Genomic DNA, 14,580 nt, shown 5'->3' with positions numbered 1-14,580 from the left:
ACCCCCCCCCCAGGGCCGGCCCCGAAACACACACACACACACACACACACACAGGGCAGTGTCAGTCTCGGGTTTATTTGGAGTCACAGGCGGAAGCAGCAGCGGGCAGGGGCGCAGGTGCCAACGGGACATGCCGAGTGGGGGCTGCCTGTGCCCTCGGGAGCGGGGCCCGGCCCGGCGGCCAGCCGTCCCCGGCACCATCCCTGTGTGTCCAGCCTGGGCCGCCACTGCCCGTCCCTGGCATGCGCTGAGGCTGCGCCCGCCATGCCCGCAGGGGCCCGCTGGGACATCCAGAGCGGCGTGCTCGCCGAGGCGCGGCTGAAGGAGCTGACCCCGGCCGTGCCCGTCATCTTCGTGAGGGCCGTCCCTGTGGACCGCATGGACACCAAGAACATCTACGAGTGCCCCGTGTACAAGACGCGGCTGCGCGGCCCCACCTACGTCTGGACCTTCAACCTCAAGACCAAGGAGAAGGCGGCCAAGTGGGTGCTGGCGGGGGTGGCGCTGCTCCTGCAGGTGTAGGCGCGGGGGAGGGGGCGAGGGGGGGCATTAAAGAGTTGCGACCCCCGCTGGCCTGTCTGACTCCAGCGCCTGAACCCTGACCTCCCGAGCTGCCCTCAGCAGGGGGGCGGGGGCGGGAAGGACGGGGGACGCCAGCAGAGGCGCTGGTGGCCGAGCCACCCCTCAAACCCTCACTCCGTGGGCCTGCGGCAACAACCCTGCTGGCCACGAGGGGGCGCCGTGGCCTCTCCGTGCGGGGCCTGGGCGGCTGAGAGCTGGTCCCAACACCCCCTCCCCGGGGAGCCCAGGGCGGGCGGCCTCACCTGCCTGGGCCTCAGAAGAAGTTCTTGATCAGCGGCGTCACCAGCTTCACCCACAGCTTCACCTGCCGGCTGGGCTGCTCAAAGGTGGCGGCAGACACCAGCCCCGACCTCAGGTACAGCCGCTCCTGCTCCTGCGGACAGGACGGGGCTGGCTGAGGCGCGGGCGGCCCTGCCGCGAGGGGTGTCACGGGGTCCCGAGCTGCAGTGCCCGCCCCCGCCCGGCCCCCCACACCCACCTGGTGCAGCTCCCGCTGCAGCGCCGGGCTCTCCGTGACGATGGCAATCTGGGCCTCCAGGTCCCGGTGAACCGACCTGTACCCAAAATTAGGAGAGCCGATCAGGGTGAGGCACGGCAGGCTGCTGCCCGGCGCGTACAGCCAGAGGCCTGCGGGAAGGAGAGCGACACCAGTGAGCCTGCGCGGGCGCCCCTTCTCCGTGGGGCACCCACAGCCCACGCCAGCCCCCCACAGGCCCACGGGGGTGAGGGGCGAGCTGGGCGGGGCCAGGGGTGTCGTGGAGACGCAGGAGCTGGTGGCTCGGGCTGGGCCGGACCCGCCCTAGCGTGAAGCTGCCCCTGGAGGCCTGAGGGTGACAGCTGGCAGCGCCCCAGGAGCGCCTCCGTCCCTGAGCCACGCGGGCCCGCCCGGCCCGAGTCCTGCAGCTGCGCCCCGGGGCAGCTGCGGGCACTGGCATGTCCCCTGCCACCAGCGACGCACGAGCCCCTCCCATGCCCGGGCCTGACCCGCGTCACCAGGGCAGCTGTTCCGGGCTCAGCACCCCGGCCACCCGTTGAACAGGCCAGGGACGCACAAACCAGATGCACCTCCCGGGCCTCGAGCCCCCCGAGAAGGCGCACCCCGGGACCAGGGCAGTGCCACACCTAAGCCGTGTGCAAGCCAGGGACTATGTCACAAGCACCCACGCGAGGGGTGAGCAACACAGCGTGCACGTGCCTCACATGACCAACCTGGGCTCCACCCCCAGGACTGCAGGCGGCCCTGCGCACGCTGCGGGCCCTCAGGGACGCCAGCTGGTGGGGGAAGCGCCAGGGCATTCTGCCGGAGTCTCGGCCCAGGGCGGCCACGGAGGCTCCCCGGCCTTCCTGCTAAGCCCGTCGTGCCGGCTGGCCAGGCCGCGCTTCCCGGCACAGGCCCCCTCTTCCCACCTGGCCGCGGCGTCCAGGGGCAGGCGGGCCGGAGCCCTGGAGCCAGGGCAGGTCTGGGCGGGACCCCGCCCCCTCGGCCCAGGGCTCCAGAGCAGGAGGTGCCCGGCGGGCCCAGACCTGTCCCGCACACAGCCACCGTGGGGGCCGGGGGGGAGTGAGCCCCAGGGGGCTGGCAGAAGCCCCCACCGGCCAGGCAGGAAGCGAGTGGAAGGGGCCCTGCCGGCAGGGCGAGTGCTCGGACCTCGTCCCCGCGCCGCACCCTGGGATTCCCCGGCCGGGAGCAGGCCCCGCCTGGCAGGGCGCGGCCTCCGGGAAAAGGTGGAAGTTTCGGTGCCCGGGCGAAGCTGAGCTTCGGGGAAACTGCCCGGGGGGCGTGGACAGGGCAGCCCGGCCCCACCTGCACCTCCAACCTCATCTCTGGAGGATCCCACAGCCCCGGGATTCCCGCAGCTGTCGGAGCCCCGGGGCTGGCAGCTGGCTCGGCAGAAAGGTTCGCCGGGCCACAGGCCGCGGTTCCAAGGCCCATCCAGCCAGGGCGAAGCACCAGCCACTGAGAAACAGGCGGCCTTGCCAGGCTCTGACAGGCCGAGTGGGGCCAGAGGGCCCAGAGGTGGGGGAACAGAGCGCAGCCCACACAGGGCACCCCTGCCGCGCGCTGGCAGGGCACCAAAGGGCATGGCACGGATCCGACCCACGTGCCTGGGCTGGGCCCCATGGCTGCTCCCGGAAACGGAGGAGGTCCTGGAAAACCAGCGACCCGTCCCAAACGCCGGGGCCCCCCACACCCACTCTCTCTAGACCCTGGAGATCACGGGAAAGAGCAGGATCCGGGGCAAAGGCCCAACATGTGGGGTCCCGACTCAGGAAAGACTAAGATGGCGTCTGTCCTAGTGGGCACACAGCGACATGCAGGAACACGGCACCGGCACACGGCACATGGCACACGCACCGTCACAGGCACAAGCACAGGGCACAGGCACACGGCACACGCACCGTCACAGGCACAAGCACAGGCACACGGCACACGCACGTCACAGGCACAGGGCACCCGGCGTAACACACGGCACGGGCACAGGCACACGGCGCGGGCACCGTGCGGGCAGGCGGGCGTGCGGGCGGGCTGCTGTGTGCCGTACCTTTGGCGTGGAAGGTCCAGCCCGGGCGCCAGTACTCCTGCAGCTGCACGCGCTCCTGCTGGCCCAGGCTGCACACGGCTCGGTAGAACTGCCGCTCGATGTACACGTAGGCTGCGGGGATGGCGCCTGCCACGCCCTTGGCCCCGAAGAAGCCGTTCACCTCGGGGGAGGCCAGCAGGATGCGGTAGTCAGCCCGCGCCCCCAGCACCAGGTCCATGTAGGCCTGGGTGAGGTTGAAGTAGCCAGTGGTGAGGTAGACCCGGGCCCCGCGCTCTGCCTCGGTCAGCAGGCTGGCGGTGACCAGCTCGTCTGTCTGGATGGCAAAGGGCTTCATCTGGACGAGAGGGTAGATCCAAGTGTCCGGGGCGCGGTTCCGGTCCCCTGCGGCCGCGGCGTCCTCTCGGGCCACGCGCGCGTCTCCGTGGAAGGTCTGTGCATGCAGCCGCTGCTGGCGGGCGCGGGCCTGGTCGATCACACCCATCACTCGGTCGTGGGCCGCCTTGCAGTACGCAGCCCGGTCACCTGGGGGCACCGGGGGGAGTGAGCCGGGCCAGAGGGGACACACACCGCCCGCTGGTCCTCAGCACCACCCGGGGAGGCCTGGCCAGTGCCCACGCACCAAGCTCTGCAGGGGTGGAGCTGGCAGGGCAGAGCCACATGCCAGGCCTCGATCAGGTCCCAGCACCACAAAAAGGAACGCAAAGTAAGGGCCGAGCGAGGCCACAGGGAGGGCGCTGGCCTCCCACGAGGCAGACCCAGCCCGTCCCTGACACCCCGACAGTCCCAGGCTCACCAGGGTGACCTGAGTGCAGCCGGGACTCCGCCCGGAGCACCACCCGCGTCAAACAGGAGCAAGTGCGAGCACAGGACTGGGCCGGCTGCACTGCTGCCACACCACGCCCACCCCGCATGTGGGGCCCGGGCATTGCTGCAGCAGACCCCAGGGGAGGTGGGGAGTGCCCCTTACCCCCCGCAGGACCCGCACAGGAGGCACCCCCGTGCCCAGGTCAGCTGGTGGCCAGCAGGGCCAGACTCTGCCCCCCACACGCCGGGACCCACCTTCGTACGGGTGCACCATCCCGTCCACCACCTGCACCGTGTCGTCCCCCTGCAGCTGGAAGGACACGTCCCCCACGGCGTCCACCAGCTCCGAGAAGAAGTCGGCCAGCTCCGGGCAGTCGCGCAGGAAGACGTAGCGGTCCTGGCGGTTGGTGAAGTACGAGTCGCTCAGGTTGGCTCTGCGGAGCAAAGGGCAGCGCTCAGGCCGGGCTGCACGGCGGGACACTGCCAGCCCCACCGCCTCTGCGAGACCCGGCTCCAGGCTAGGCAGGAGGGACGCGGAGCACCGGGAACTGGGGGTGGGCCTCCCCCGCCGGCCTCACCCGCTGAGGACCAGGCTGCTGTCGAACACGTAGACCTTGATGTGCTGCAGCCCGATGGTCTCGTTGAAGCGCTCGGGGAGCAGCAGCCGCAGCAGCCCGCGCAGGTGGGGCGTGTGGAACAGCGACACGCGCACGCGCTCAGGGAAGCGCTGCAGGAGCGGCAGCAGCATCGTGCGCGAGTTCCTCCTCCCTGCGGGGCGGGCGGCGGTCAGGGCGTGGCCCAGGGGCGATGAGCACCTGCTGCCTTTGACCCCCGACAGAGCCCCCTCACCCCCGACCCCCCTCGGCAGCCCAGCTCCCTGCCTCACCCCTGGAGTGTGTGCTAACCCCGGAGGGGCGTGGCCCTGAAGGGGCGGGGCCTGTAAGAGACAGGCCGGAAGGGGCGGAGCCCAGGAGCGCAGGCCCTATGGGGCAGGCCCAGGAGGGACGGTACCTAAGAGGGGCGTGGTCTAGGGGGCAGGACCTACGAAGGGAGAGAACGGAGGGGCGGGGCCTGGGAGGGGCGGGGCTGGCATATGGTCACTCGGAGCTGTCGCATGGTGCCCGCTGATTCGGCTTGGGGCAAGACACAGCTTGGGGGCACAGCATACACTTGGTGGGCGAGTGCGGGCCCCAGCCAGACCCCCTCCCCCCACCCACCGGGCCCGGGGCCCTGCGTACACAGGCCAGGGCTGGAAAACGACACTCGGGGTTTTCTCTGGCCCGGCGTGGAAGCAAAGGAGCCGACTCCGAGGCAGGGACCCACCTCTGGAGCCGCGCGTGAAGTCCAGCAGGATGGAGACCTTGAGGTCGGCGTCCTGGAGCGCCCTCTCCAGGCAGTCCACCTACGGGAGGCCCTGTGGTCAGTCACCCACGGGCTCCGAGCCCTCTGCGCGCATGCCCGCCGCTGGTGCCGGCCCAGGCCTCCGGACAGTCCCAGGAGACGCGCCTCCCGGGGCCACAGCAAGAGCTCCACGCCCCCCCCCCCCCCACCACGCGGAGCAGGGACACAGCCACCCTGCCCAGGCAGGTCTGCCCGCACAGACACTGCCACCACCAGCCTGAGGCCGCACGGGCAGGGCAGCAGTCCCGGGGGAACCAACCACTCGCAGGCCTGACCCCACACTGCCCCTGGGCACTGGGGGTCACAGACCCTCTTAATAATGACTCCGCTCCACCCATTCCTCGGCTGCAGTGACCACCCAGCTGGGCAGGGCCAGCGCTGAAGCAGCATCCGGGGCTTGGAAATCTGCCCTTTGTCTGTTCCCAGGGGCACAGACCACCCCAGTTCCCAAGAGAAATGCCAAACCCAGAGACCAAGAGAAAGGACAGCGGGGAAGGCGCCTCAGGCTGGACCCTCACCCCGCCGGGATGCCCCCCGAGCCACAGGACAGAGGGCGGCAGAGGCCTGGCCTGAGGGGCGGGTCAGCTCACCAGCTCCTGTTCCAGAGGCCCCGTCCCCAGGTAGAGCGACGCCATCACCACGCGTCTCCTGGCTGCCTTTATCTGCCCCTGGAAGGAGAGGAGAAAGGGGTTCACAGCAGCCCCTCGCCCTGCCCGCCGGCCCAGAGCGCACCCAGGGAACTACGCCCCAAGCCCCTCTGAGGGTAGTGCACCTGCCGCGCCAGGGAGGGCCCCTGATCTTGGGGGGGGGGGGCGGGGCACACAGGGCTGTGCCCAGGGATCACTCCTGGCGAGATGAGAAACCGCATGGGGTGCCGGGTACTGAGTGCCAGTCAGCTGCATGCAAGGGGAATGCCGACCCGCTGTACCAACACTCCGGCCAGAGGGACCCCAATTCTAACAGAAGATCCCCCGTCTACAAGGAAGCGCCGGTCAGAGAGAAGGTGCAAAGGTCCTGATGCCCAGGGAGCAGCCCAGCACCCACCGCAAGGCCCCCAGCGACCCCGAACACCCTCCATCAGAGACAAAGCCAGCAAACACAGAGGGCGGCTCAGAGGCAGGGCTGAGCCCAGGGGCCGGAGGGCTGGCACAGTGGGAAGGCACGCGGTGGACCCCCACTCAGCCCCCGAGCTCTGCTGGGCGTGGCCCACCCCCCTGCCCTGCGTCAGGCTGTGGCAGCCCAGCGGGCGTACCAGGCCAGCCGGGGCCCGAGACTGGAGGGCGGGACAGGCGAGCACGAAGAGCCTTCCCAGTGAGAGGAAGGGCAGCTGCCGGGCCGTCCACGCCCCCACGCCAGGAGCAGGGCTGGGGGAAGGCCACACACAGGTGGAAGCGGACATTCCCGAGCTCCACCGCCGGCCCTGGGGCACAGCCGAGCCTCCCACACCCCCCCGGAAGGGCTGCCGGGACGGGGACTGGCAGAGGCCCCAGCGCCGGCCCAGCCTCTCACCCCCGCACACTGGGAAACCTTTCCCAGCCCAGCACCCAGAGGAACAAAGCGTGTCACCTCATGAGACACAAATAAGAAAGCACAGGACCAACGGGCGCACACACGTGTACACACACAGGTACTTATGTACATGCTCACTCATACCAGAACACGTGTGTCCACACTCACATGCAGACACGCGTACATACTCATGCCCTCACACACATATGCACATACATGCATGTGTACAGCTCACTCACATGCACATACACAGGTCCACACATGCTCATTCCCACATGCAGATATGCACGTCAACAAGCACCAATGAAGGATCATACCACCACTCACGAATACACAAACATGCATGTGTGTACATGCATACAACCAAATACATACACATAGGCGAGTGGTCACATTCATGCTCAGCACATAGACATGCATGTACACATATGTGCACATAAACACATGTGTGCCCTCATGCATACACATGCACCTGTATGTGTACACTCAAACAAGCAGTGATATGAGCACACATGTGTACTCAGACATCCACGTACCCACATGCACTCATGTGTGCATGTCCCTTTCGTACATACACACATGCTCATATATGCAAACTCCTATACACATTAATAGCACCTCACACACATGCACCCATACATGCACACGCACGTGAGCCACAGACCGGCACCAAGCACACGCCTACAGGACAGCAAAGGGAGCAAAGGTGAGGCGGCGGCAGGCGCCCGCAGAGACGGGCACACACACCAACTGCCAGCGCGGCCCGCCCGGCCCATCAGGCCGGATTCCAGCAGCGCGTCACTGGGCTCAGGGCTCACGTCCATAAACGTTAATCAGCGCCAGAATCCTTCCCTCCGGAGCCAGCCGCGGCCTGAACACGCGGCTGCCGGGCGTGCTGAGAGCCGAGCCCCGCCGGGCCAGCCTGCGCCCAGCAGAGGCCGGACACCCCATTCCCCGGCGCCAGCAAACGCCTCCAGGGAGCTCTGGCCGCTCCGCCCACAGGCGAGGGGTCTGCAGTGCCCGGGCAGGAGCCTGCTTCCTCCCGGACAGAGGAGCCCCCTCAGACGGGGCATCTGGGGTGGGGGTGCGGCCACGCTGCCGACCTCCCGCCCCCGGCACGCTCACCTTCATGAGCTCGAAGAACTCGGCAGGCGAGGAGAGCACCCGGACGTGTGAGCTGGAGACGCCGAACTCGGGGACCAGGTTCCGGATCCACAGGAAGCGATGCGCGCCCTCGGGGCAGAGGCAGCAGGGCGGGGAGGGGGCCGGGGGCGCCGTGGACGGCAGCAGAGGAGCCAGCAGCAGCCATGGGGACCTGGGTGCGGAGAGGCGCCGAGGGTCAGACCCCTGCAGGGTGCAGAGCCCCCACTTCTGGGACCACGGCCCAGGCCAGCCTGGTCTCATCACGGCCCCAGGCGCGCGCGCACACACACACACATACACACGCACACACACATGCACACACACACACACGCACATACGCACAAACACACACGCGTGGACCAAGCTCTTGGCAAGCCCAACCCCGAGCGGCCACGGGCGCCCGCAGAGCCTGCTGGCTGCCAGAGGCCCCGCTCCAGGCTTCCACGTGACACGCCGGCGCGTTGGCGAGGGCGGGGGACCCACAGGAAACCCCCAGGGCCCTGTCAGACGGCAGGGGCACCCCGGAACCCAGCACCTCCCAGCGCAGGACCCAGGTGTCCCCCACACCCAGGCCACTGGGCAGGTGACAAACGCCCCTGGCAGAGGGTGGCTTGGCTGGGCCTGGGCCCCACCCGGGCACTGCAGGAGAGGCGGGTGGAGGACAGCGGGGACCCAGCGGGGCCAGAGAAATGGCGGCCATGGCCCTGAATCCACACACCCCAGAGCCCACCTCAACGGGCTGAGACCCGGGACCCTGGCAAGGAGGGCAAAGAGCGGCCGGGCCGGCGGCCACGGACACCCGTGAGGCCCAGGGCTGCGGCCTATCCCAGCCGGCGGCGGACGGGCAGTGGCCCTGGGTACCGGGGGCAGCTCGGGACAGGCACCCCGGACACAGCCCAGGACAGGCAGCCAGGGAGACCATGGAGGTGAAGGCACCCCAAGGCCCCAAGCACCCCAGGGGCAGAGCCAGGACTGAGCCCTGAGTACTGCTGGCTATGACCCAAGCACCCCAAAACAAAATGGGATGCGAGCCTGCTGGCCACCGCCCACACCCCCGATCTCAACACACACCCCTTGCGCACGCACGCACACACACACACACACATTCACACCAGACTCGCACCACACACACACATTGTCAAACATACAGTCACACAATGACGCACAAACTCACGCACTCACTCACAGACTCACACATTCACTCATACATACACTCACCCACTCACTCATACCATACACACTCACATACCCAGTATTCACAGACACACACACACACACACACACATTTTCTCACACAGACTCAGAGACACAGACACACACACACACTCACACACTAACAGACTCAGAGACACAGACACACTCTCACACAGACACACACACACACACACACACTCTCACAGACTCACCGAGACCAACAGACTCCCACTCCCACACTCTCGCAGGTCACACCCGCGGACACACAGCCCCTCTCCCACGGCCCCACGTCCTCCTGGGGGCGGCTCTCCCCCACTGTCCTTTCACTTCAGAACCCCCACAGAGGCCACCCCTGGGAGCCTGAGAGGGGGACCGGGCGGCACCCGGGTGGGAGGGCCCTGAGGAGGCTGCCAAGCCCCGGGACGCCCCTGGGCACAGAACCTGCACGGCACACAGCGCCCCGAGTCACAGGGAGCGGGGGCACGGGCCAGCAGCGCCGTGGACAGGCCCCGTGGGGGGCGGTGGCAGACCCCCAGCCCCGTCAGAGCAGAGCCTGAGACGGCGCCCGCGGGAAGCCGGGAACCGCCAGGCTCTCAGTTGCGTCACGTTAGAAAAGCCCCGCGCAGCCCCGCGGCCGTCACGCTTCCCGTGGGCGCCCCCCGCAGCCCTCCAGCAGGAAGTGGACACGTCACCCTCCAGACCCCGGCACCCCCCCAGCTTCCCGGCGGCCTGAGTGTCCAAAACTCCCCAAAGCCACGCCAGTGACTCGCGCCACCAGCAGGCGCCCCCCCGCCCACCCGTCAGATACAGGCCGGCGTCCCTCAGCACCCCAAAGATGCTCATCCTCCAGCCCACAGCCCCTCCCCACGGCCAGGGACGGGCACACGAGGAATCTCGGGGCTATCTTGCTGGGCGTCCCCCGGAGGGAGACTGGGGGCCACCCCGCTTCCCCTCGCCCGGCCCCGCTTTCTTCTCAAGGGAACCGGCTACTCTGCGGTCAAAGCCCTCACGCTGCCCTCCGGCCACTCCTCCAAATCGCGGGGTGACGCCTCTCCCCCCAACGGCCTGGTGGAGGTGTCTGCTGCCGGCCGCAGCTCCGGGGGGCGTGTCCGTCTGCGGGGTCCCCAGCGCTGCAGGCCCAGCACATGGCAGAGGCCCGCGGTCAGCAGGGGTGCTGGGCAGACGCCGCCACAGCCCACCGGGCACTTCAGCGCTGTCCCCACGCGCCACTGCAGCGCGGGCAGTACGGAGACCCGGGGGCCCGCGTCACCCGCGGCCAGCGCAGCCACACAGGAACATCCTCAGGGGCCCGGCGACCAGACGACAAGAAACCACCTCATCCGGGGAGTGAGGATGAGGAGGGCCGGTGGGGGGCGGCCACCACACGAGTCACCGCAGACGGCACGCCAAGACTCAGGAAACCCACACTGAGCCCCCACGCGGCCCCTCGGCCCAGCACCGCTGCCTCAGATTTCAAAACACACCCCCCGCCCCCCCCCCCCCCGCCACTGCGTTTCTGATTTCACCAAGTTTCTGGTTTAACTGCTGGCCCCGGAAAACAGCTCTCGGCTTCACCAGGAGAGGCAGAGCCCGCAGGGTGCACCGAGGCACACTTCCAGGGCAGACTTCAGGCTGCACCCCTGCCCACCCACCCCAGAACAACCCGCCGTGCCCCGAAAAACAATAAAAAAGAAACAACCTGCCTGCCCTCATCCACAGAGCATTCAAATGACTCTTATTTCTGCTTGGGGGGCCACACGCCCCTGTGCTCAGGGGTTGCTCCTGGCTCTGCACCGCCCCGGGGAGCCAGGAGTAGACCCCGCCACACAGAGCAGCGCCCTAGCCACCGTGCTACTGCTCTGGTCCCGCAAATGTCTTGTTTATGTGACGCCAGTGGACCCCATCGGCACCTGCAAGGCGACCACCTGCCCACTGCACTCCCCTCTAAAAGGCCTCAAATTCTCTCTTTTTTTTTTTAATTAAAAACTTTTTTTGGCGGGTTGGAGGGTCAGGCCACACCTGGCTGCACTCAGCAATTACTCCTGGTGGCGATCGGGGGACCCTAGGGCTGCGGGTCGCCGTGCCAGGGACGCCCACGCGCCGTGCTCTCGGCCGGGCGCTCGACGCCCCTCCGAAGGCCCCACACCCTCGTGACCCACCGCGGCGGCAAGCGGTGATTAACAGCGAAGCGTTTTCCCGACAGCTGAAACACAGAGGGGAAATGACAAAGTCGCCGCAACGCAACAGCTCATCCTCGAGGAAAGAACCTTTCCCCGAAACTACGCCGCACTTCCCGGTGCTCCGAGTGCCAGGATCAGGCTGAGCCCATGCGGGCCCCCGCGCCGGGAAGCACCCCGCCCCCTGCGCGCCCCCCGCAGCACGCGCGGACTCGGGCGCGCGTGCTCCGGCCGTGCGAGCGCCGCGCCGCTCCCCTACCTGCACTCTGCGCCCATGGCGGGCGGGCGCGGGTCCGGGCGGCGGGCCCGGGTCGAGCGCGGCTCTCTTTAAGAAGAGGCCTGTTTGCACACCGCCCTTTGATTTTTTTTTTAATGTTAGCAAGAGCGGCGGCGAGCTCCGGGCAAATGTTGACTCTGGGGGCCCCCCGCCTGAGCAAGCGGCTCCAGGGCCACTTCACACTTGCGCAAGGCACTCGGCCCTTCCGGAGCGCGGCCCCTTTGAGCCCGGCGGCCGCGGGGCCCGAGGGCGTCCCCCCCGAGAGGCCGACTCGGATCACCCCATCGCACACGCCCGCGTGCACACGCGGACAGACCCGGCCGGCGCCGGGAGCGACGGGCGCGGGGCGGCGCGGGCGGCCGGGCAGAGGCGCCGCCCCGCTCACCTCCTGCGCCGGCGGTCTCGGTTCCGGCCCAGGCGGTCGGACAGGCGGCCCAGCAGCGCTGCCAGCCCGGGGCGGCCCGGCAGGAGGCCGAGCAGGCGCCGCCACAGCACCGGTCCCGCCGCCGCCGCCGCCGCCGCCATGGAGACTCGCCGCTTCCGCTTCCGCTTCCGGCGCGCAACAACTTTATTGAGAGCCGCGCGCGGACACCGGGAGGCGCGCGCGCGCAGCTCCCGCCGCGGCCCCGCCCCCGGGCCCACCTCCCGCCGAGGCCCCGCCCCTTTTGGCAGATGCGCCGCCCACCTCCCGCCGATGCCCCGCCCCTTTGGGCAGATGCACCGCCCATTTCCCGCCGATGCCCCGCTGCTTGCACACAACTGAGCAGGTTCCACCCAGTACCAAAGGGTCTCCGAGCCCACCAGGACCGACCCTGAGTGCAGAGCCAGGAGTTTGCCTCGAGCACCACTGGGTGTGGCCCCAAAACCCAAACAGTGAGAATTTCACAATACTCTGAGCGGCAGGAGAGATGATCTGATGTGTAACATGTCCCTCCTTGGGGACCCCTCAAGAATTGAGAACTTGGACACCAGAAAAGCGGGGGGGGGGGGGAACTACAGCAGGAAGTGCACTTGCCTTGCACACTGCCAACCCATATTCCATCCATGACACCCCATGCCCGTGCGGTCCTCTGAGCCCCGTGTGACATGTGACTGTACCACCAGGAGTAAGCCCTGAGCATCGCAGGGTGTGGCACAATGAAACCCCCTTAAAAAACTGTAGGGGGTCGTCAGACCCTGATTTTCCCTGAAGGCTGTTGTGAACTGTTTAATTCCATGTTCAATTCCGCCAAACAGTCCCGAGGACATCAGTCACTCACTCACGATGAGAATGGTTGTCTCCGCACTGTTCATCATATCAAGACTGTGGAAGCAATTAGCCGTGGGGGCGCGGGCTAGATGAATAATGGCCCACCGCTATGTTGGTAAACCGTGCATCAATAAAGCATGATGAGAGAGAAGAATGCTTAATGACATTACGTGTAAAACCCAATTTTCCAAGAGAAAGACTGTTTATCTCTCGTTAAAAATTGGAAAGAGAGCCCACAGGCAGTGTGGGAGTAAATACATCACCATGTTAACATTGGCTATTGGTGCTTTCAAGAATTTCCAAATTGTTTACAGTCAGTGAGTATTTCAGGCCCGTTTTCATTTTTCCTTTAAGCTTAGAACAGCTTTACAAATACAAGGTGGAATTTGATGCTGCTCTTCCGAGTTCGAGGTGGTGAATCATCAAATTTCCTAACTTCCAGTAACTAACACAGTTCCACTTTTGCACGGTGCTGGCGGAGACGGGTCGGCGGGGAGCCTGACGCTCTCCACCATGCTCTCGGGCCTCCCGGGGCCGCCCTCTGCAGAGAGCTTCGGGGTCCTTCCTGCACGCGCACAGAGGCTGGAGGCTGACGGGCAGCAAGTACCGAGGCAGAGTCTGAGGAGCAGGCAGGCCCGGGGCCCCCTGAAGCCACACTCAGGCCCTCTTTCCTTCACGGACCGTCTGAGACAGGCCCACAGCGGGGGGCGGGAGGGAACCCCCAGCACCCAAGGACACGTGCATTCAAGGACGAGACACAAGGTTCAAATCGTGATCTTGGAGATTGAGCAACTTTGCCCACGGTGTCATCCTGACCGCAGAGCGTTTCCAGGAGGTGTCCCGGGGCGGCCAGCGAGAAGGCGGAGAGGGCCTGGGAAGGCGCCTGCAGGCTGGGCCGGGGTGCGCATGGGGGGCCCACACCCCTCCGGCCGCCCTCCCGGAGCACCCCCTCCCCTGAGGCCCCTGGACGGGAAGGCACCTCGGCGGCCGCCTGACGCCCAGCCCTGCCCCGCGGCCCTCCCGTTCCTCCCTCCTTCCCAAACAGGAGGTGCCAGGGCGAGGGTGAGAGACAGCAGGGCTTCCCAAAAGGAAAAGGAAACCCATTCACTGCACAGGGCGCTGACGTCAAGGCTGGTGGGCCGCTCGCCCCGGTGGCAGGAAGCTCCCGGAAATCCTGCGCCGAGGACGCGTCTGGCTGCTCGTGATTCACGCCCCGCGGACCGCGGGCTGAGGGTCAGTTCCAGAAAGAGGAAGCACGGCCCGGTCCCTCGCCTGCCCGGGCGGGAAGCCCCGCTGGCAGCGAGGACGCGTGGACACCTGCTCGTCTCCCGAGGGCCCAGCTGAGACCTGGGGACCAAGCCTGTGGGGGGGTCTGCGCCCCCCTCTACCTTCCAGTCGGATGTTTCCTTTCCTCCTCCTCCTCCTTCTTCCTCCTCCTCCTCCTCCTCCTCCTTTCTTTCTCCTCCTCCTCCTCCTCCTCTCTTCTTCTTCTTCTTCTTCTTCTTCTTCTTCTTCTTCTTCTCCTCCTCCTCCTCCTCCTCCTCCTCCTCCTTCTTCCTCCTCCTCCTCCTTCTTCTTCTTTCTTTCTCCTTCTCCTCATTTATTCTCCTCCTCCTCCTCCTTTCTTCTTCTTCTTCTTCTTCTTCTTCTTCTTCTTCTTCTTCTTCTTCTTCTTCTTCTTCTTCTTCTTCTTCTTCTTCT

General features: G+C 66.9%; 2 protein-coding genes across 5 annotated transcripts in view; one reads left to right on the top strand and one right to left on the bottom strand.

The window, feature by feature from the left end:
* Positions 1-522, top strand: part of DNAH17 (dynein axonemal heavy chain 17) — a 63,763-nt gene extending 63,241 nt beyond the window's left edge. Inside the window, exon 80 of the mRNA XM_055132458.1 lies at positions 275-522. Within this exon, the coding sequence (XP_054988433.1) occupies positions 275-522 (248 nt within the window). The remainder of the gene's footprint in view (positions 1-274) is intronic.
* PGS1 (phosphatidylglycerophosphate synthase 1) lies at positions 55-12,179 on the bottom strand. Of its 4 annotated transcripts, none has more exons than XM_055132465.1 (10): positions 12,016-12,179; positions 7,965-8,154; positions 5,921-5,998; positions 5,253-5,331; positions 4,508-4,697; positions 4,185-4,363; positions 3,126-3,647; positions 1,061-1,209; positions 825-955; positions 55-367 (listed from the first exon to the last, which is right to left on the bottom strand). In XM_055132465.1, exons 1-9 carry the CDS (start codon positions 12,153-12,155, stop codon positions 836-838), a joined length of 1,647 nt encoding a protein of 548 aa, XP_054988440.1. In that variant the 5' UTR covers positions 12,156-12,179; the 3' UTR covers positions 55-367; positions 825-835. The 4 variants fall into 4 exon arrangements, with proteins under 4 accessions (XP_054988440.1, XP_004621124.1, XP_054988442.1 ...); XM_004621067.2 differs by having other exon boundaries at positions 829-955; XM_055132467.1 differs by lacking the exon at positions 12,016-12,179 and adding an exon at positions 11,613-11,980.
* Positions 12,180-14,580: the final 2,401 nt, after the last annotated feature.

The sequence above is a fragment of the Sorex araneus genome, chromosome 3, assembly GCF_027595985.1.
Source record: "Sorex araneus isolate mSorAra2 chromosome 3, mSorAra2.pri, whole genome shotgun sequence".
Lineage (NCBI taxonomy): Eukaryota > Metazoa > Chordata > Mammalia > Eulipotyphla > Soricidae > Sorex > Sorex araneus.
Note: the sequence above shows the minus strand (reverse complement) of the source record. Positions and strands in the feature narration are given on the sequence as shown.